Raw genomic sequence first — 23,019 nt, 5'->3', positions numbered from 1 at the left:
TTTATACAAATTATTCTTGTCGCACAATGTGAATCTTTGCCTTCTTGATTTATGTTTAAAGTTACGCACTTGGCGGTTAAAATAATACGTTGAGATATTTTTTTTAGTTTTTTGTAAGTTTTAACAAAGACAGTATCAACATTGGTTTACTCTTGATTACATTAATCATTCGATCGTTCCTTGATATAAAGAATATGTATACTCTGCTTTATTTACAGGCCCAGTAACATGTATATTAGGAGTTTTTGTGCGCATAAGGATTAGTTTATTTTTTTCAACTATATGCACCTGAAGAAGAGGAGGATAATAAAAACAAGAAAATATTGGTAAGAAAGATAATAATTTTAATCCCCTATCTATTAGAAAGCTGCCGGGGTTGGGGAGCCCCGGGGTCAGCTCTTTGACAATAATGTGTCCTCATACAAGAGGGCTCTCATTCTTTATCATCTCTTTCTTTCTTTCTTTTAAAGTCTTTCTTTCTTCTTCCTGTCTTTTCGTTCTTTCTTTCTAATTATCTTTTGTTTCATTTTTATTACAATAATTATAAGGTAACATCATGTGATGATGAAAGATAAAAGTTAATATATTTGCTGTACGTTTGATGATGTGCTGTCAGACGGAAATAAAAACGTATTTCTGGTTTTCAATGCTGATGAAACATTATTCATCATGACCTTCTAAACGCTGTATACGTAGTCGGATACGATTGAGTATTGATTTGTAATATTAATACAGTACAGTAAATGTATAGTAACAAGACAATACCGATGTATGTATAACATAAATAATTGCAATTAAGAACATTACATACAACCGTGTGCGTGTACAGATCAAATATGTAGAATGTTCCGATTTCAAGCACATTCGTGATAAATACTTTCGAGTCCCGGATATGAAAACCCTTTTCAGTTCCGTGGATTCGAAATCAATATTTAGCTACTTGAAAGAAATCGATCTATTTTATAGACTTTGATGTCTTTTACGTTACTCTCTTTGACGTTCTATTTATATCACAAAGTTCACATAATCTATTCGTACACATATATATTTTACCAATTTTAAACAACTTTTTTATCATAATGATCTAATTATACGATACGAATGCTTTTAAAAATGACAAATTTTATCTGAGTTTAACTTTAAAAATAAAAACCGATATCGGTTGTGTAATTTCTGCTCGGCGAGTGTTGTTGATAATTTTTTTATGGATTTGTACGATATACTTTTGATATATCTACTTTATATATTAAGGCCAATCTATGTCGTATATTTAACAAATTCCTTGAAACTTTGAAATCCTATCTATACTCATATTTTGTCTGCTTGACATGTAAGCGAATAACAAAGAATAATAAGAGCACCACCGGGATTGTACCGGTTGTCTACCCTGAGCTTACCGGGATCGTACCGGTTGTCTACCCTGAGCTTACCGGAATTGTACCGGTTGTCTACCCTGAGCTTACCGGAATTGTACCGGTTGTCTACCCTGAGCTTACCGGGATTGTACTGGCTGTCTACCCTGAGCTTACCGGGATTGTACCGGTTGTCTACCCTGAGCTTACCGGGATTGTACCGGTTGTCTATCCTGAGCTTACCGGGATTGTACCGGTTGTCTACCCTGAGCTTAGGATTCTGCGCTGTGAACTGGCTTGTTAAATAGACGAATTTACTGTAAATAAAAAGAATAAAAGAACAAAGATTGAAACATTTAAGGTTCTACACACAAATTATATCAACAATGTTATAGCAGCGGATTCTTACAGACGTTTGCAAACAAAATTTGTTTTCTTACCCCGATGAAACTAAAAAATAATTGACATCAACGCTTATAATTAATTTTTGAAAATGATTTTCTAGTTTAAAACATGTTTTATGTATACTTTTACTGGTTTTAAATGGGATTATTTTTCTCAAATCAATACGCAACGTCAATTGTCGTATTGTGACGTCACATTTTTCGCGCCATTCTCGGAATTTCTTTCATAGAAGAATGAAAAGATTTTTTCGCCCAATCAGATTTGAGTATTTACCATGAAAACAAAGAAAAATTAATTATTAGGTTTTAAAAGTAAGTTTTATTGGTTTCATTACAAATGTCAAAGACCATGAAAGAAAATATACACCACCTAATTATAAGATGTTTCCTAATTAATCACAATAGGCCCTCGGCGAATTAAGTATCGGTCGAGGGGGATCGTTTTTACAACATTACGATATTTATTGTTGTTTATACCTACCATACGTGTGTAACTGTTCCATGTCCTATGTCTATATGTGATTCTATGTAATTTACCTGTCTTGATAAAGGGGCAGATTGCCTCGAAAATTCGACAATTTACTTGTCTGTACTGTCGTTATTACTACTTGACATATATATATATATAATTCAGCGCAATGACTTAAACGAAAGTCGGTAAAACAGGATTACCGCTTGTTTGTTTGTTTGTTTATGTTTTACGGCCCATCGACAACTAGGGTCATTTAGGGCCAAACAATATACTAACATGTTTTATTTTGTAAATTAAAATCAGATAAAATTTGTCATTATTAAAAGCATCCGTATTGTATATTTAGATCATTATGATAAAAAAGTTGGTTAAAAATGGTAAAATATGTATATGTACGAATAGATTATGTGAACTTTGTTATATAAATAGAACGTCAAAGACAGTAACGTAAAAGACATCAAAGTCTATAAAATAGATCGATTTCTTTCAAGTAGCTAAATATTGTTTTCGAATCCACGGAACTGAAAAGGGTTACCGCAAAAATATACATGTTTACAGCATGGATTTAGAAAAAGATACATAATGTGCCGAAAACAAAACTGCATCATATAGCTCTTTCGTCCTTTTTACGACTCGTCAGTCATACTAGGGACACCATAAAGCTGTTGAGTCCTTTTAAGACTCGTCAGTGATGTTAGGGATATCATACAGGTGTTTCGTCCTTCTATGACTCGTCAGTGATGTTAGGGACATCATACAGGTGTTTCGTCCTCATACGACTCGTCAGTGATGTTAGGGACATCATACAGCTGTTTCGTCCTCCTACGACTCGTCAGTGATGTTAGGGACATCGTACCACTGTTTCGGCTTGAAGGACTCGTCATTGATGTTAGGGACAACATGCATGTGTTTCCGCCTTTTATGGCTATTTAGTGAAACTAGAAACAGCTTCCAAGAATCCTCAGTAATAATTTGGGTCAATAATATGGAAATTTAGAGGAAGGAAGTTAGAAAGATCAAAGATCAAGACCTAAAGATATAAAAATATGAAGAGGGAAACAATTTTACCTTAATCAAATAAATTTTGGAAAGTTTGCATCAACTGGACAAGCTTATAGAAACAATACGGGTGTGTAAAGTCTGAAGCTGTGCCATTATTTGATAATTGTTAGACACACAGTGAGAATATCTCTTCTAGAATAATAATTGAACTCACAACATTTTATGCTAAAACATTTATTTTGTACAAAATTAAGAGGTAAACACGTACCCGTCACTGAATCAACATCGTGTGCAAAACGTGTACCAATCAAATGAGACAGTTTTCATGTATAACTCTCTGAACACATTTTGTATACAAATATCTACAACACATGTTATACAGGAATCGGCAAACGTACATCTGATCATATAAGAATTGAATCAGCTTCATTTGACCATTAAAAATATAACTATACATAAAAACATTTACTCTTAAGTTCCACCAGGGACTGAGAAAACTGTTTAGTGACAACCAAATAATGACAAATTCATTTTCTGTATGACTGGCTATTTTTGTGGGTGCAAATTTTTGTGGTTCTCCCAAAAATGTGTTTATTAATTGCTGCTTACAAGTTATGTTTCGTTTGGTTTGCAAACCGGTCATTTTTTTTCGTATCGATCAATTTTGCGACTGAATTTTACGGCCCTCTACGCAACTGAAAAAAAAACACACAAAAAGAACCAGTTTATCAGTAAATATTGCCACTATGTCAATAAAATTATATATACACAACCGTCCTCACAACTTTCTTTCATTTTTATATACAGCGCTATTTTGGAACCTTTTTGTGTAGTTTCTGATAAATTAATTAAAAATGCACAAATTGCATGTAAATATGTATGAACCTTAATGCATTATCATTTTTCATATATGTACGAATTCAGTGTTGTAATACATTTTAAAATTGAAACGTTTTAACAAAAAAGTCACAACTCCTCCAAATTTATGAATGGAAGAAATCCAAGTGCAAAGTAAATACATAAATTTGTATATTGTATAAATACATTTGTAGTTCTAATCATTGTAAACACGTTCAAATTACATAATTTAATTTCATAGCATCATGTAATCTATCCACATACAATTATAGATTCCCAGGAAATCTATAAAAAAATAAATACAAAAATATCTAGTTCAAAAAACATAGAGGGACAAAAGTACAATGAAGATGTTTTGAACACAATGGTGACGATTGCTTTCATTCATATGAACAAGAAAAAAGTTTGATTGAAAAAGGTTTGATTGACACATTACTTAACAATAAAAAAGACATATAAACAACAGCTGAATTTGAACACATCTCAATGTAAATATAAATTGCTTATGCAACAAAATAATGAAGTGAACACTAAATGCTTACTGTAAACCTGCAGTTTGTAGATACACATTGGACACAATTTTATAATAATGTAAACCAACGAAAATTCTTTGGAGCGATTCATTTTCGCGGTTTTCGCATGTCAGGACTATCGCGAAAAGTAATCACTGCAAATATGTTCATGATATAGGTATACAAGTATACAAGTAAAATACAAGTATCCAAGTAAATTCTAAAAGAATGTCGCGAAAATAGGTCGCCGCGAACTAGACTACCAAGAACAAAACCGCAAAAAACAATGGCCACGGAAATTAACTGGCTTACAGTATATATGGCACAACAGTTATTAATATATTAAAACAATCCAATTATAAGTACAAATTTTAAAGGGATAGTTCACACAATTTGCAAAAATTCTGTTGTTCTGTACATTTTAAGAACACTTTCTAATCATTTTTAAAACTGCTGTAACGTTCAAAATATCTTTCCAGTGACTAGTTAAAGAAAACGAAATTTGAGGGAATATCCGTGTAATTATATAAACAGATCAAATAGACATAGCAGCGCATTGATGAATCCGGAACTAAAGGCTAATTGGATGATCGATATTATTAAGTATTGGGTAAATACACAGGTGTGTAATTTGTTCATTCGTAATTTCTACTTGGATTTCATTGCTTCATAAGGATTACTTCCTGTCTTTTTCATAATGTAATATAAAATTATCATACCGTTCGGCAAATACACAGCAAAACAATAGAAACACCTCGCCGATGTCTGCAAAGCGAAGAAAATGACGACAGGTTCCGAATGAACGCAAACTTGTTATGACGTTACCAGAGCCACATGAACGTTTTTAAGGTCTATAAAGAATTTCTACAATTTCAATATCACATGTTTGATTATATGGTAAATAAAAGCGTATGATTTCCAATAGAACATGGTAGACGCTTTTGTGCAAATTTTATAAATTGCATTTAATGAATTATAACTTGCGCGAAATATCCCTTTAAATAAGCATAAAATATTCCTATTTCCATAAATGAACACTTTGTAGAATTTGTTATACCTGTAAAAACATATCAAAAATATTGCTGTGAGAATGAAATAACTAAACAAAGATGACATACAAGTGGTCCGACATTTGAATTCCCTGCTATTCAGACAAAATCGTATATCTAGCCTCTACACATTTATGTCAATGCTATTGCTTCTGTAGTTCTGAAACGCTTAATTATATATACATACATGATTATTGAACACAACTACAAGTTTTTTAAAACATTTTTTAAAGTACTCTTGCCTCTTTTTAAAACATAGAAGATGCTGTTTACAGAAAACGGTATATACACGTGTATGTCGCTGAAACGAGGTAGGGACGTTGTCTGCAATCGTGCTTTTCTTCGAACTTGCCACAATATTAAAACTAAAAACCTCGCAGTTATGTCATGTGCATCTAGTACAAAGAAACACCATCTTTCTGTCAAAAGAGTATGAACAAAGAGTTGGGACCTCAATCAACAGTGCACATAACAGCATTTTGTGAAGACATGGCACATTTGGCTTCTCTCGATTGAATATAAAGATCGTGTAATCTTTCTAAATATAGTAAGTCATGAACTTACTCAAATCGCTCTACATCCAACAAATCCTACTTATCCCACATATGTCCACAAGTCAGCATTGACTTGTACAAGTCCCCATATAGTCAAACTCCCCGTATGACCCCAAAATTAGGCATCAAGATAATAGTATTTCAAGGTGATATCACGAAAAATGGTTCAATAGGTCTTTCTATGTAGCTGCAGCGATCGGATTCTCCCGGCAGGCAGTTCTCCCCCTTGGACGTGAGTTTTTAAGTGTTTGTTCAGTGATTGTTTATCATCCATATATTCACCGCACACGAAACATTTAAATGTTGACTCCGTCATGTGAAGAAGTTTGTGACGCTGTAGACTACTGAGAAACGTGAAACTTTTCTTACAAATCTCACATCCGTACGGCTTTTCGCCGGTGTGGATACGGCGATGATTAGTCAGCGTGGACTTGTGATTAAACGCCTTGGGACAAACGTCACACTTGAAAGGCCGGGCGTCTGAATGCACTTTCATATGCGACTTGAGATCCTGCTTTTTCAAGAAAACCTTCTCGCACACAGAGCAGGTCAGAGGAACCGCAGGGTCTGATGACTTTCGAGAACGCCTAGGTTTGGTCTGATTCTGAATATCAGTGTTTAACTTGTATGTGTCGTCGACCAGAGGGTTAGCAGGATACACACCCTTTCCACTGGTTTGATAGAATGATCCACCATTCACATTGAACACGTTTTCTTGTCCTATCGAACTCCCAACAGAAAGATCACAAACTTCACTTGTGCTTTCATCGCCGTCGTATTCTTCATAAGAGAAATCGTGCGTGTCCATGTCATTTTCGTCGTCATTTGGAGTTTCGTTGATAGAATGGCCCTGATCTTTTTGTGAATTTCCTTCCACATTCACACATGACGTTTCATTCGCGTGAACACCGTCACGGACCACGCTTGGATTAGGTATTTTCCAAAGGTCAAAGAAGAATCAATATTGTTGTTAAAATGAGTATCAATCGGTAGATGTTGCAACTTTGATCCATCAAATCGAATTTCAGCCGGATTCGTCAGTTCCCTGTGAAGTCCGTGTTTATGAAGGACGTGTTGATATAAAGAGTTCTTATCAGGAAAAGAGGCTTCACACAACGGGTATCGACAGCTGAAACTGCTCTCAGTGTGGGTGGACGCATGCCTGTTCAGACTGTTGATGTGACTGAAACGTCTTTTACAGATATTACATTGGTATGGCTGCTCCCCTGTGTGAGTCCTGATGTGTTTCTTCATGTTGAAGCTGTAGCTGAAAGTTTTGTCACAAATTTCACACTTAAATGGCTTCTCGCCAGTATGCACACGCATGTGAGATTTGAGGTAGTATTTTTTCTTGAAAGATTTTCCACATTCCTGACAAACATGCGTATCTGGTTCTTGCGTTTGCTCACTCTCACCTAAACTACTGTTGTGAGCTGCGTCAATAGCTTCTCGGTACTGGACGTCATTTTCGGGAGCTTTATTTTTTGTTGGATGTGACATATCTTCATTGAATACTGTTTCCACGCCTTTATTTTCTTGTATCTTTCTCATAAGATCCAGGTGCTGCGCCTCAACATAGGAATTCATGAGATAAGCTGACATCATCATGCTAGGGTTCATCATAGGCATATTGGGTAATGCAAATGGTGGCATCCCAAGACCTTTGGGCATCTGCCAAGGCATAAACATGCCCGCCGCACTCAATGACTCCATATTCCTCGCAGCTTCAGCATGTTGTAATTCTTCAGCAGACCTGCGCGAGTTACCATATGCTTCATCATTAACATTGCTCAATGAATTCCCAGGATTATCACTATGGTCATCACTTTCGTTTGAAATGTCCTTGCCTAGCTCTTGCTGCCTTTGAGTATATTGTTTTTCTCCGTCCGTATTACTTTCACCTACACCTTCTTCAGTTGGCATGTTTGGTAAAGAAGTTTGGTAGTCTGAAGCTAAATTACGTGTGGAAATTCGTTCCGTGGCATAAACATTATCCGACAGTTTTGATGAGTCAGTGCGTGGTAAAATATCGGACTCCGGTGCTAGTAACTTCTCGTTCTGTAGAGAAGTAACATTATTTTCAAACTCCTCTTGGCTGTAATCAGCATCAAAGATTCCGTGTGACTTGGACATGTGAATCTGCAAGGCGAATTTGTGGGCAAAGAACTTGTCACAAAGTTTACACTTGAAAGGTGACTGACCGACATGAAGATACATGTGTCGATTCAGGCTGTTCTTCTGAGCGAACTTCCGTTGGCATTGAGGACATTCATATGGACGCTCTCCAGTATGAATTCGCACATGTTTTGTCAGGTTAAAACTATGAGTAAAACCTCGTCCACATATCTGACATTTGAAAGGTTTGTCTCCGAAATGCACTCGCATGTGCGATTCAAGGTAGTATTTTATAGGAAACGATTTCTCGCAATGCCCACAAATAAATGGCTTGCCTTCTTTGTGTTCCTTGATATGGTCTTGCTGTTCAAACTTGGATTCAAATAGTTTCTGACAAATGCTGCATTCATAAGTTTGATCAGTGTGCATTTCAATGTGGGCTTTGAACTTGTCCTTGTCTGCGAACATCCTGCAGCAGAACTCACAGAAATCTGTCTGGTCTTTGAAGTGCATAAGCAGATGTTTGTTGAGAGCCAAAGTTGACGCAAAGACATCATCACAATAAGGACATTTGCTGGATTCCAAAACGTCCTCCATTTCATCAGGACTATGTGATGTCTGGGAAATATTTTCTCCAAAATGTTGCGGCGTTGCATCAAAAGGTATTGGAGACAAGGTTTCTCGGTGATACTGTTTTGAATGATACAGGAGAAGCAGGCGATCATCAAACGTCATTGGACACTTCTTGCACTTATGTATTCTCTCTTGAGGTTCACTATTCCACCTCATGTCTATCGGACTGTCATGACTTTCATTCTCTTCTGGTTCAGGTTTTTGACACAGGTGTTTTCCGGATACGTTGTCCGACATCTGCAAGCTCTTACTAGACTTGTTCGTGGACAAATCTAGAGCACAGTCCGAGTCAACTTGGGTATCAACATTGTCATTCCAAGGAGTTCCATTGTACTCGTCCTCGCATGACTCCTGTTTTAATGGGAAAGTAAGTGGCACTGAACAAGTTTTCATACTTAAGTCCAATGCAGTTTCGTCCATGAAACATCCACTTCTCTCTTCATCCGAGACATGTCTCGTTCCCTCGGGTGAGGCAGTGGCTGGTAGATGATTGAAGGTAGCCGACTTCATTGACAGGTCCATACCTTGATCAACAGAACTATCTAAATTAGGTTTTGAATCCGAAATGACGGTTTCACCGTGTTCTCCTTTATGAAACTGCTGACGAAAATCTTGCTTGTGTGATACATCAATTCTTGGAATCATGTGATTGTTGTTTCTTAACCGATCTTGGAAATGTTGTGACTGTACAATGTTCCATGAATCATTGAGATCAGAATCTAATCCTATGGTGGAATCCACTGATTCGTCGTCACTTTTGAATTCTTGGTTGAAGAAAGTGCCATGCTTTTTCATGTGTCTGTTGAGGCTACTCCTCAAAGTGTAACTTTTGTGACAAATTTCACATTCAAATGATGGGGTTTTGCTGAGAGATGAGGCTTCAAATGCAGAAACATGAGACTGCATATGAATAAGGAAGCCCCTCTTGTCGTTGAATTCCCTGTTACATGTCTGACATTTGTTTTCACCCGTCAGTCGTGTGTGTGATCAGATGCACTCTCAGACTTTGCTTGTCGTAAAAATCCTGGTCACAAATTTTACATTTCTGGTGTGAAAATCCTGTATGGAGGGTCACATGTCGGTTCAAACTATTCTTATGACTGAACTTTTTCCCACAATAATTACACAAATACGGCTTTTCCCCGGTGTGAGTCCTACGATGCTTCGTTAGATTGAAACTAAAATGAAACCCGCGATTACAAATGTCACATGTGAACTGTTTTTTATCAGAATGCGTCCTTGTGTGATATTTCAAATGCCCCTTTTCGTGAAATCCTTTCCCACAATGTTCACAGACATAAGGTAGATTTTTCGGATTTGTTGATTGCACAACGTCAGGTTGAACAGAACTTGAATTTCCGTTATGTAAAGCTGGCTTGCCTTCAGTTGGTGATTCTTGATGGAGACTGGTTTCCTGATAATGAGAATGGCCATTTTGGATTACTTTTTTGTGATCAACACCATCTTCTTCACAAACAGGAACCGCCATATCATAATGTTGTTTTGACTCCAGTTTCTGAACATTTAATGGTGCATCTACATCCACTTCTTCCTCATTGTCCTCAATTAGCCGTTCTTCTTCGCTTTCGCTGTGATCATCATGATAATGTACTGCGTGGGAGATATTGATATTATCAGATTCACAACCATTAAAATAGTCAATCCTGTCGTTCGGGGTACCACTGTCGTTTTGTTGTTCAGTATCACTATCATCTGATATGTCACGCTTGTAATTATCCCTCTGGCCCGACAAGGGATTTGAACTTTCATGTGACAGCAAAGTCTTCAAACTGGAGCTGTAATCATACGATCCAGGGTTCGTCATATTAAACTCACATCTCTTGCTAACTGACAATGGCTTCTCGTCTGGAGTAAGGCATTCACCTTCTTCAGGATGACTTCTGAAATCTTCAGTCTCTGCCATCTTGACGGCGACATCCAAAAGTTCCTCAAAATTTGAGCACTGGGAAATAATCTGGAAATATATAAAATAAGAGTTATGAAATGACTGGCTAAACATCCTACTGCTCCTGAAGATTAAGAGATTTAAAAAATAAGACTGAAATATTAGGTAAACATGCCTTGTGGAACAATGGTCTCTTAAGAGGACTGCAAAATAGGAGGGAGAGGATCCCTCACGGTCCCTCACGAGAGAGAGGACGCCTTTATAGAGGTGGTCAATCACAAGGGAGAGGATCCCTTTATAGATGTGGTCCATCACGAGGGACCCGATCCCTTCATAGAGGTGGTCCCTTACGAGAGAGAGGACTCCATTAAAGAGGTTGCCCCTCACGAGGGACCCGATCCCTTTATAGAGGTGGCCCCTCATGAGGGAAAGGAACATTCACAGAAGTGACTCTCATGAGAGAGAAAATCTATTCAGAGAAGTGGTCCCTAATGAGGAAGATGATCTCTTTAAAGAGGTTGCAGCTCAAAAATGAGAGGATTTTTTTTTAGCGGTGGTATCTAATGAGGAACGAGAATTCTTTTATAGAGGTGGTCCCTCATAAGGAAAAAGGATTCCTATGTAGAGGTGGCCCCTCACAAGGAAAATGATCCCTTTATAACAAGGCCCCTCATGAGAGATTGGATCTCTTTATAGAGGTGGCCCCTAATGAGGGAGACGATCTCTTTAAAGAAGTGGCAGTTCATTAGGGAGAGAACCCCTTTACAGAACGGGTCCACCATTGGGGAGAGGATCTTTACAAAGGTGGCCCCTCATGAGAGACAAAATCCATTTATAGAGGTAGCTGCTCGTGAGGAAGATGATCTCTTAAAAGAGATGGCTGATCATGGAGAGGATCCTCTCATAGTGGTGGCCCCTCAACAGGGAGAGGATCCCTTTATAGAGGTGGTTCCTCACGAGGAAGAGTTTCTTTATAGAAGTTGCCTCTGATGCAGGAGAGGATCTTTTATAGAGGTGATCCCTCATGTGGGAGAGCATCCCTATGTAAAAGTGGCCCCTAGAGGGGAGAGGCATCATCCCTTTATAGGATTGGTCCCTCAAAGAGGAAGATACTTCGAGAGGGAAGATTTCTTTATGGATGAGGTACTGCAACAGACAACATTATCAATTTTGCCTATATGATTATTCTTAATCCATCAATGCATGGATGGTGCATAAGAGATATAGTTGTTAATATTTCTTTAATTTTAAATCAGTGAATTGCTTAACCTAATCTGTCAATAACAACCAATACATAATCTAGGAGCTTGATCCATTTGGTAAAATGACCAATATTCAATTACATTTGATATCTAATTGATCATATATCATATCAGGGTTCATACAGATTATGTCAAACCAAATTCAAGGCCTTTTCAAGGCTTTTTCAATGTCTTAATTAAATATTCAAGGCCCATTTTACCTGTCATCTAAGTCACCTTCAGAGGGAAAAAGAGAACAAAAAAGCAACTTATAACTATCCACTTGATCAAAATTCAACATGACATGGCTGTTCTTAACATCTGTAGGGGAGGCGGCATATACAAAGTTGATTCCAAATGATCAGTGACCTACATAAAAAAAATTACAACTATATCTAAAAGGCAACTGTGCATGATGCCCCATATGGGTTTTGCACTCAGCCACAACGTGGGATAACAGGCTAATGGGAAGTTCCAAGAGTACATCTATGTCTGTGCTTCAACCTCAATATGATGTAAGAATGATAGATAACAAAATAAACTTAATAGTATACATCTGTATCACATTTTACATCATAGCATTATAAATTAAATTCATATATGTCATAACATCAACTACAATTTACTCTATGAACATAATTAATGAAAGCTAAAACTAAGAACTCATCATTTTCTCACAAAATAAAACAAAAAACAACAAATTAATGAAAACCTTGCAATATGTGGTATATATATGGTCTAAAGTGTTAACTGAATAGTATACATACTAACATTTAGAATTGAGGATCAATAGTCATCATGAGGATGATGACTATTGAAGATGATTTGATGATGTGATGCTGATGATGATTTGATGATGATGATGATGATGATTTGATGATGATAATGATTGGATGGTGATGTTGATGATAAGGATGAGGAAGAGGATGATATGATGAGGATGATGAGGATGAAGATGAGTGTGAGTAGTTAGGATAATTGTTAAAAGATTTTGGCAGTAGTGTGCAGGTGATATATTAAAATTATTGACTGTTAATGATATATGTGTTTTTGGAAAATAAAAAAAATTATAAAAAAAACATTTAGAATTGATATATATTTTTCCCATGTAGATCTACTCACAATCCATGTTTTATATAAGTATTATATATACATTGTGTTGAGTTGAGAAAATGTCTTATCTATTCAGAGGCCATGATGGCCATCTTAAATGAAGTTTTAGAAAACGAAAAGGATGAATGATTTATCTGGGTAGTTTCAAAACTAAACATGTGGTGCAGACAATTCAAGGACCAAGCATAACCTGTCATCAATTGAGGAGCATGACTCTCTTCAGGGTTTTCTGAGAAATTACTTTTAATTATCAAAATTCAAGATGGCCACCTTGGCCACCTGTTGGTCATCTTGTTTCTCTGTCATCTTCCTCAAAATTATTATGTACATCTTTTCAAATTAAATTAGTATATACATATTCATGTTCACTTAAATTCCTACATTACTTCCTGAGAAACCGAGATGACAAGTACCTCCCTGCAATACACATGTGATGTTAATAATCATGAAATATCTAATACATATTATTATTATTATGTGAGTTACCTCATTCATGTACATAATGAACCCTCTAAATCAATGTCTTGTTTCCGCATTGCATACACTTTATTCTCTTGACATGCAAAAAAGGTAAAAAGATAATTTGCTTTTAATTTGCAAACTGTCACAGTTTGAGCGTTTTATCTCTTTTGAACTGATATGTATTCTTACAAGAAACCTAATGAATAACGCACATTAAGAAATATGCATAATATTGCATTTTAAAAATAGTCATACATGTATACTTCGACAGTGCAGGTGGTGTGTATATATGTACCTATAGGTGATGTCACTCATTAGCATGCCATATTGTTAAACAATGCTCCAATAACACAATAGCTTTTACCTATAAAAACAATAGGTATCATTCAATAACACATTGTTAAGGAGGTATGAACTGCAATACTGATAGAAATTTGTCATTAACTTTTAAGTAACATTTTACGTATGTGTTACGGCCAAATGGAAGAATTGTACATACGGATAAAGAATATGTTTATTATACCATTTTACACTTAATATTAATTGGAGACAATTCTCTAACCTGATAAATATTACAAAAATTTCTAAAGATATATAAACTGCCAAACCTGGCCCAGACTTAATTTTTCTGAAGACATATATAATATTTTAAAATTACAAGCCTCAGTAATGGGGAATATTTTTTTATATTACCACTATCTGGGAGAAATTTATCACATCACCATCTGAGAGAAATTTAATCATTTGGGTGAATATTTTTCAGTTTTCAACCAGCAGGGAAATATCTAATTATTACTGGTGAATATTTTTTTCTTTTATTTTACCACCATATGTAAGAAATTTAATGATTACTGGCGATCATGAATATTTTTCATTTTACCACCATATAGGAGATATTTAATGATTATTAGTGAATATTTCAATGTTAACCATGTGCACCATATGGGAGAAATAATGATCACTGGTGAATATTTTTCAGCTTACCACCATATGGAAGAACTTTAATGATTATTGGTGTATTTTTTCTCATTTTACCACTATATGGGAGAGATTAAATGATTATTGGTGAATATTTCTCATTTTAAATCACCATCAGCTGTGAGAAATTTAATGATTATTGTTGAGTATTTTTCATCTTACAACCACATAAAAGAAATATAATGATTATTTTTCTCTGACCCTTAACATATGTCATACCTCAAGATGAGCTCCCAGTAAAGGGGATTGTTGGTTGGAGCGTGAACGTGGGTATAGCTATACATAGGGGTGGGATGGTGAGATTTGGGAGTCATGATATTTGCCAGTCATCAAAATATCTCAATTTTGACCTCAGTTGGCCATAGATGAAACCTGAAGTTGTAAAAGTGATGATGCCTGTAACTGTATATTAAATCTCTAATCAGGACAGGCATGGAATGGAAAAATCTATTTATAGAAGCAGTGACCTCGATTTCACCATGGTGGTCGAAATGCAATTTTGTACAAGAGATATTATAAATAGCTGTAAGTAATTTGTATGAAGTTAATGAAGTCATTATAGAGTACATGCATGAGGACCTAAAAAATCTATTAACAGGAACAGTGATCTCCATTTTGATTCTCAGAAAAGTGATGAGGGTAAAAAAATATGTTTAATAGACTGGTGGTTTCAAACTTAAGAGTCAAATATGATTTTAGGGAGTCAAAAACATACTCCCAAAGGTCTACTGGATGTCCTGAAGAAAATATATATATTTTAGAAGTTATCTTTTTAAAATGGTGCAGGAGTAAAATATCATATTTATTTATTTATTTATTTATTTATATCAAAATCTTTTCTTTATTTATTCAATTCATTTTATTTATTTATAGTTATAGCATAATGGGAGTCTAAAAGCAAGATATTTTGTATTAATCTTGACAAAAATTGTTTACATCTTCATTCATCAAACCATGAACAGCTGTTATATGTCGGTTTTAATTCTTTATACACCATATATCAGTTCACAGAAACATCTTGTTTATGTTGTGTATATATATTCAATTCAAAAATTATTTTATTATTCAAAATATATACAAATACATGTTCAATATACATACAATCAATAAACCGAATTATATTAGAAATTTAAATATTATTTATGTATATTATTATCATTTGTTAAGTTTTATTTTAAATATTTATATATATGAAATAATAGGATCAGACAACAGGATTACCCTATGTAAGTCTTTTCCATAGACCGGTTGCAGATAGGTATAATAATTATACATAGTCTAAACAGCACACCTTTCACACTCACTTACACACAAATTCATAAAGGAAAGACATGGAAAATAATGATGAGCAACATAATCATAATAGTTGAAATCTTTTAGTGCTCTTTATATATAAGTAAACATGATTTAAGATATATAGATTAATATCTTGAGATAAATCTATATCGCCACATAAAAGTATATGTAAATTAATAAATCCCACACGATTGTATATAGAAGTGATATGATGCCTAAAGGTAGAATATAGTTGGCACTGGAAGAAAAAATGAACCAAATTTTCAAAGTCTGCTCCACAAATGCATGTTGTGTATATCAGAGACACAAACATGAAATGTAACACAAATTTAATTATCAAGATTTAAATCAACATTAAATTACTTGACGATAATTTGTTTGATATTTCAGAATTTTTTGGTGTGAGATTTAACTTCTTAAGTATACAGATTTTGAAATTTAAGTAATCAAGATGAGAGATTACACAAACTACACAGATATGACGGTCAGCTGTTAACAGAGAAAGAATTTTTCCTTGATTACAGATGAAGGATATTTATTAATTAAAACATCAGAGATCTAGAAATTAAAGATTTCATGAGTTGCTAAAAACTTGAATTATAATCATGAGTTGCTAAAAACCTTGAATCGGTCATCGTCCAACTTAAAGTATGATACAGTTCTCTGGCTAACATCCTGTTAGAAAAACAAGCATATTTCACACCAAAAACATTTACATATATACTGTATATATAATAGCTCTGAAGATTTCATCAACAGTCAATGCTGGATTTAAACAAATTATATTTTCACTTCAAGTTATCAATTTATCTAATTTACTTATCATTGTTTAAGTATTTGTCATAAAAACATTAAATTCATATTTTTCATTCCAATTAAAATCCTATCTCACATTTTACTCCTGTAGTACGGTTCCAAGTAACGAAGCATTGAATACAAAGTTTGGATCAGAAAATGATTGCATATATATTATTTGTCATGTTCCATTGGTATGGTTTCTGTTGTTGACAAGTTTATGTTTTTATCATCAAGTACAAATGAATTAATTTAACAATGAGACCAGATCTTGAGCTCTATAGATTAATTTCTGTGTTTATTATAACGAACTTGAGGTGTCACTATAAATCCAGTTAATTATCGACAAGTATTTGTAATAAACATACTAATTAATGACATTCATTTCATAATCATTCAATTTCGCTTTTAGTGGTAGCTGGTCAAATTTTAATTTGAAATAGCTGTACATAAGCTTAGACTTTACAGGATAATGATATAGATAAAACATTCAAACTCATAAAAATAATTCTGTATTCTTGCACAATAATGGTTTAAATGAAAAGACACACTTAATTCAATTTGAGAGATCTCTTTCCTGATTAATTAATTTTCAAAAAGTGAATTGTCATTGAAATCAAATAAGTTTAAAAGGTAGCAAAATATTTACGATTACAAATAAATATACAAAAATGTACAAATGTTATTCCTAAGTAAAAATATACAATAATTATATATCGGTAACAAAAGTTTACAATACAGTCAAGTTTTATCAATTAATAATATTATATTAAAATGTACCTGTTATTTACTTCTTTAAAATCATTATCTTGTATTAGAATCTATCTTTAATATTTCTACAATTATAACAATCCATAATTAAATATATAAATATCTTAAATCTATCTGTAATATAATAATTTTCAAATAAATTTCATCCAATATTAAAATATAATACAACAAAATTATCTGATATTCATACCTGAGTTTAAAATATTTCTATAAAAATGAAAATCTGATATAAAATTGTATAAATTTATATGTATTTAGTTAACCTGATACATGTATTAAAATCAAACATATTTTCTAACGAAATGCCAAATATCTTGATGTGCATTATATCAAATTATATTCCTACCTTGACTTTTGAATTCAGAAGCCACGGAATCAAAGTTCTCTACGATCTGTAGACATTCAACAAGCTACTGCGTTTATGTACTAGCTATTAGCCCTCGTCACATATATACAGATACATGTACGATATTGACAGTGTATATTATATTGTGCCTGTGGACAATTAATGTATGCATATATGTGTTTTATATCCCTTTCAAGTGCTCATCTGAGTAGATTTAATTGTTAATTATACCGGCCATTAAATGAGAAAATGTCTTTGTTGATTGTGATGACAATAAACCTAGTGTCAGGTATGCTCAGGTGAGGGATTCACACCTGTGTACACCTGAGTACCTACTGACAACTGGTCAGCAGAGAACATTGTTTATTCAACTGGAGATATGGAAATTAAAACTTTTAAGACGTAAACATCCATCAATCAATAAATACATACTTAGGTAAATCATGGGTTGATATATATATATATACAATTAATATACAGTCATGTATCAATGTACCTCGTAAAAATATTTCATATACAAAATATTTATATATGAATGAAGTTAATGGACCAATCTATACAAATAATTTGCATTAATACATTATATTACAAAGTGTTTATCTTTATTGTTTTGAATAATTATCTATTATCTATCAACCAAATTGAAGAGGAAAAAAATGGATTCATAAACAACCACATGTACTTTGCCAAACATAAATACAAGTATGCCCGTTCTCTGACTTTGATGGGATGTGAATGGATCTAGGGAAGTTAAATTCAGAACATGTCAAGATTTTGAAAAACGATATTCAAAATTTTTTGTACGAACCAATAAGACCTTTCATTGAAAGATAATAGCATAGAAATAGAGAGCTATGGGTTTTTACTTTGTGTCAATGCATGTCAAACTGTACAGAGCTTTGATTTTTTTTTACCAATATTAATGCCTTAACCTGCATTAAGATGTAATTTTTTTTTTTGAGGCACAATTTGACTGGACAGCAATGGTATTTGTTCCCCAAAGAACTTTCATGCATAACATCAGTAAATCCTACCAAACAAGTCAAAGCGGCTAAAAAAACTTTCCAAAACTCAATGGATGAATGGGCACGCGCACGGATATACCTTTATTTTCCTAAAGTGAAAACAGTTTTTCCATGACATTCATATGACTCTTTGTCAATGTTTACTGATAACTTGTTTATGATTAATGTATACATAAATTAATCTTTGACCTACCCATCAATCATTAATTTAAGTTACATGTTAAATTAACAATATTAATCACCTTTTGTTATTTTAACCATTTTTATTTTTACATTTAAAAGCTAACATAGTTGTATATATACACAGAATCCAAAGAATTGTTATTAAAATTAATATTTCAAATCTTCATATTTTATTCAAATAACAATCTACACTAAATTTAATGAAATACAATCAATCACATGTTGCATACATGTATTTTGCATCTGTAAGGTTGATTCAGTTCAATGTATAATTAATTATAACAGAGTAGAACACCCAATGCTATTTTCCCCTTGTTTTCTAGCAGCCAGAGCTAAGAGCTATCACGATGTGTAAACGTATATATAAAATATTAACAAGCTAGAATTACATGTCTCTCCTGTCCTAGTAGTCAGTTTTAAGAAAACTCCAAAATTCACTAATATTTCAGTATGTTTTCCAACCCCCCCCCCCCCCCCCCCCCAAAAAAAAAAACAAAAAAAAACAAGAGGCCCAATATGAGCCTGTATCGCTCACCTGGGTCTACAGCAACTTTGAAATAGATCTAGGCCATTTCTGCAGATACTTTGCTGATTACGACTTTATTCAAATATCTGAGTAGGCTAGGTTTGAAGACCTTAGCCTATTTGACCCATATGACCTTGAATATAGGTCAAGGTCATTCATTTGAACAAACTTGGTAGTCCTTCACCCCAACATGCTACAGGCTTAATATTACGTCCCCAGGCTTCTTGTAATTGGTTATTGAGAAATTGTTTAAAAATTCTAATCTATTTGACCCATGTGGCCTTAAATGAAGATCAAAGTCATTCATTTGACCAATTTTGTAGCCCTTCACTCCAGCATGCTATATGACCAATATCAAGTCCCTGGGTCTCTTGGTTATTGAGAAGAAGCTTATAATTAAGTTATTAAAAGAAAAAGTTGACGCCGAACCAACAGATGGGCGATGGGCCCCACACCAGTACGACATAAGCTCACTTGCCCAAAATCTAATATGCATATGGTTATTTCATACTCTTAATGGCCACTTAGATATGTATGACATTTGGTTTTAGTTGGGAGCGAACTATACTTTTTGAACAATGGATATAACTGCAAAAAAAAAGGGAAATGATGACAATGACGCTGTCACCACTGTAAAAAGTAATACCATGGTCTTACTTCACGATTTTGTCACAGTCAGGACAAAAACAGGGAACGCAGCATTCATTATTTTTTCTTGATATAAGGAACCAATACGATTTCTAACCAGTTATTGAATGTAATAAACATGAAGTTCTATATCTATGTCCCTGAATATATTTGTATGAGTCATCGATGATTACAGAAGGTGATGTCATACAGACACCTGTAAAAATGTATTCCTGTGTTCATGCAGGCCAGATGTCATGTCCAAATGCATATAAACATATATATATTTTAAATTGGTAATGCAGGAAAGCAATATATCAATTGCATGCATATTTCATATAACTAGATATACTATATAGTCAATATGTTGTAGCATTATAAAGATGTCAGCACATATCAAAATGTTCATTATTATGTTGTAAAGATATACCATGCAACTCTTGCTTCTTATTCAACGAAATATACATTTCAAAGAGGAAGTAATGTGTTCATTAGTAGACCTATCAGACAAAAGTTGTTTTAATAGATCGACTCTTGTGATTGCAAGGGCATGTCTATTTGACATAAATGTTCATGCATTATTTGATTTCTACATAACTTAGCATTATAAATACTAATCTCTTATGACTGTACACAATCTGTGAGGAATCTATGAATATCATTTATGTTTTGTTAGTCATTTTCAGAAACCATAACTAATAACAAAGTGTAGATATAAAAAGGTATGCTTTAATTTTTATAAAAGCAATCTTCACATTATATTGCATGGTGACAATTAGAAATAAAACAAGGAGACCAGATTTAGAACTGGAAACATTTGCATTCCAGAAACTTGATAATATAATACAGTATATTTGCAAGTGAAAACAAATTGCTGTTTTATACAATATAATTACACTATATATCAAGATTGATCTTTTTAATGTATAATTCCTTTAGCTAGTAGGCTAAATATTTAATGCATATATAAATCATTAAAGTATGTATTTGCCAATATCTGAGGGAGACCTTAAATGTTTTGCTAAATCAAACACAAAGTTGTCAGAAAATAACTTGCTCATTGTTTTTAAAATCCAATTACCTAATATCAAAAGTATTTAAAATAAAGTATGTACAATTGTACCTTTGTTGTTCTAATACAATGTAATTTGATAATAATTTGATTTGAAAAAAAAAAAATCATTAAAAAAGGCAAGTGCATACAATGTCATGGAGTGTTGAAGCATTATATAAAAAAGTCCACATGATTTATCTTTTTCAAATATAAGCTTATATAATAATCATTTTATGGGACACAATTTTTTTTTAACTTACTAGTGAAAGACAGATACAGAGTAATTCCACTTACAAACGTCCCTTTCTCATCAAACTCTTTCTCCTTGCCATTATTGTGACAGGAAAATACTTACACCCAAGCTACTCACATTCCTAATTATATAAAGGGACATTTTACATTGTGGTGGATTTGTAAAACGATTTGTACATGCATTGCTGTTTGACATTCTATCAAAAATATTTATTTAAAAAAAACCTATATACTATTTTTACTGTATTGTAGGCCTAAAGAATAATGATTTATTAATGATTGATCAAATTATATAATAAATTTTGACAGATAGACAGATATAGTGATAGTTCGTCGAATATATATAAGATGAATCTTTTTCTTAACGGACTACATGTATTCTTTAACATTAGATTCCATGGACAGATTCATTGATTTTTTTCACATGTTCCTTAATTTATCATAACAGTTTGAAGTTCTAGCTCTATCAATAAGAATTTATAATATTCATATAGATAATACCCGGTGTACTACGTACGTACAGTACTATTGATTTTGTAGCGTCATAACTTCATGACTTCACTTCAGTCATGCTCTAATAATATATATTCACGCTCACGGTATATAATACCTACGTATTGTCTATTTATTTAAATGTTTTGAATTATTTTACATTTCAAAGCTGATTTGTAAAAACTATGGTTTTACCGCAGAAATGAAGCAAAGTGAACGTTAAACTGACAAAGCATACTCACCGAAAAAATGCTTGTTTACGCTGCTTGCAACTTCACACAATATTTTCTTTTGTTCATTGACCGGAAGTTTACAATGGCACAACAGTAAAAAAAAACGCGCGTTCCATTTTTTCCGGCAATGAATAAATTATAAATAAATGAATACTAGACTTCTATGTAAATTGTGATTTTGCTAAAGAGGAAACAGAAAATTTATTATAAAAATGTCTAGATAACTAGGTCCACTATTATTGTCTTGTTTGCTACGTCAATCGGAAAACAACAATAGATAAGTTAAAACAGTAGGATGTAATTTGTATTATTATATGGAAACAATGATTTATCCATTGAAGATAATTTTATGATAAGCCAAATCACTCAGAAATACATTCTTGACTCAAGAAGATTTTAATTCCCAGTTTTCTCTTTTCTTAATCAGTATTGTGAAATATTATACATACATATATTATTGACAGTTAAAAAAATGTATTTATAAAGTCTCTTCCGATTCCGATAGCTCAAGAGAAACGAATATTTTTTTCCAGAAGGCAATGGATCGAACGGAGAAAGCTTACCATGGAACAGGATATAACGAACATTAGAAATAGCAGTGTGTTTTTGTGCAGCGAACAGTTTAATCTTCTGCTATCGAAATCGGATTTGTTTGTTTGCTTAGTAAATAATTAAACTAATTTTTTTTGTAATTATCTTTTTATTCAGTTTTTCAATGCAATATACATTATATTTTCATATTATGCATACTCACACGTGCACATATAC

At 33.5% G+C, this 23,019-nt stretch overlaps 2 protein-coding genes across 2 annotated transcripts; both read right to left on the bottom strand.

Moving 5' to 3' along the window:
• Positions 1 to 3,448: 3,448 nt before the first annotated feature.
• LOC117339552 (zinc finger protein 761-like) lies at positions 3,449 to 7,040 on the bottom strand. The gene has a single exon (XM_033901231.1). The coding sequence runs from the start codon at positions 7,009 to 7,011 to the stop codon at positions 6,370 to 6,372; it is 642 nt and encodes a 213-aa protein (XP_033757122.1). The 5' UTR covers positions 7,012 to 7,040; the 3' UTR covers positions 3,449 to 6,369.
• Positions 7,041 to 7,051: 11 nt separating this feature from the next.
• On the bottom strand, positions 7,052 to 22,327 carry LOC117339553 (zinc finger protein 236-like). The gene is given in 3 exon segments (XM_033901232.1): positions 7,052 to 9,917; positions 9,919 to 10,926; positions 22,261 to 22,327. Coding segments are annotated over 2 exon segments (3,792 nt in total). The 5' UTR covers positions 10,876 to 10,926; positions 22,261 to 22,327; the 3' UTR covers positions 7,052 to 7,082.
• Between the last annotated feature and the right edge of the window lie 692 nt (positions 22,328 to 23,019).

This window comes from Pecten maximus, chromosome 12 (assembly GCF_902652985.1).
Source record: "Pecten maximus chromosome 12, xPecMax1.1, whole genome shotgun sequence".
Classification (NCBI taxonomy): Eukaryota; Metazoa; Mollusca; class Bivalvia; order Pectinida; family Pectinidae; genus Pecten; species Pecten maximus.
Note: the sequence above shows the minus strand (reverse complement) of the source record. Positions and strands in the feature narration are given on the sequence as shown.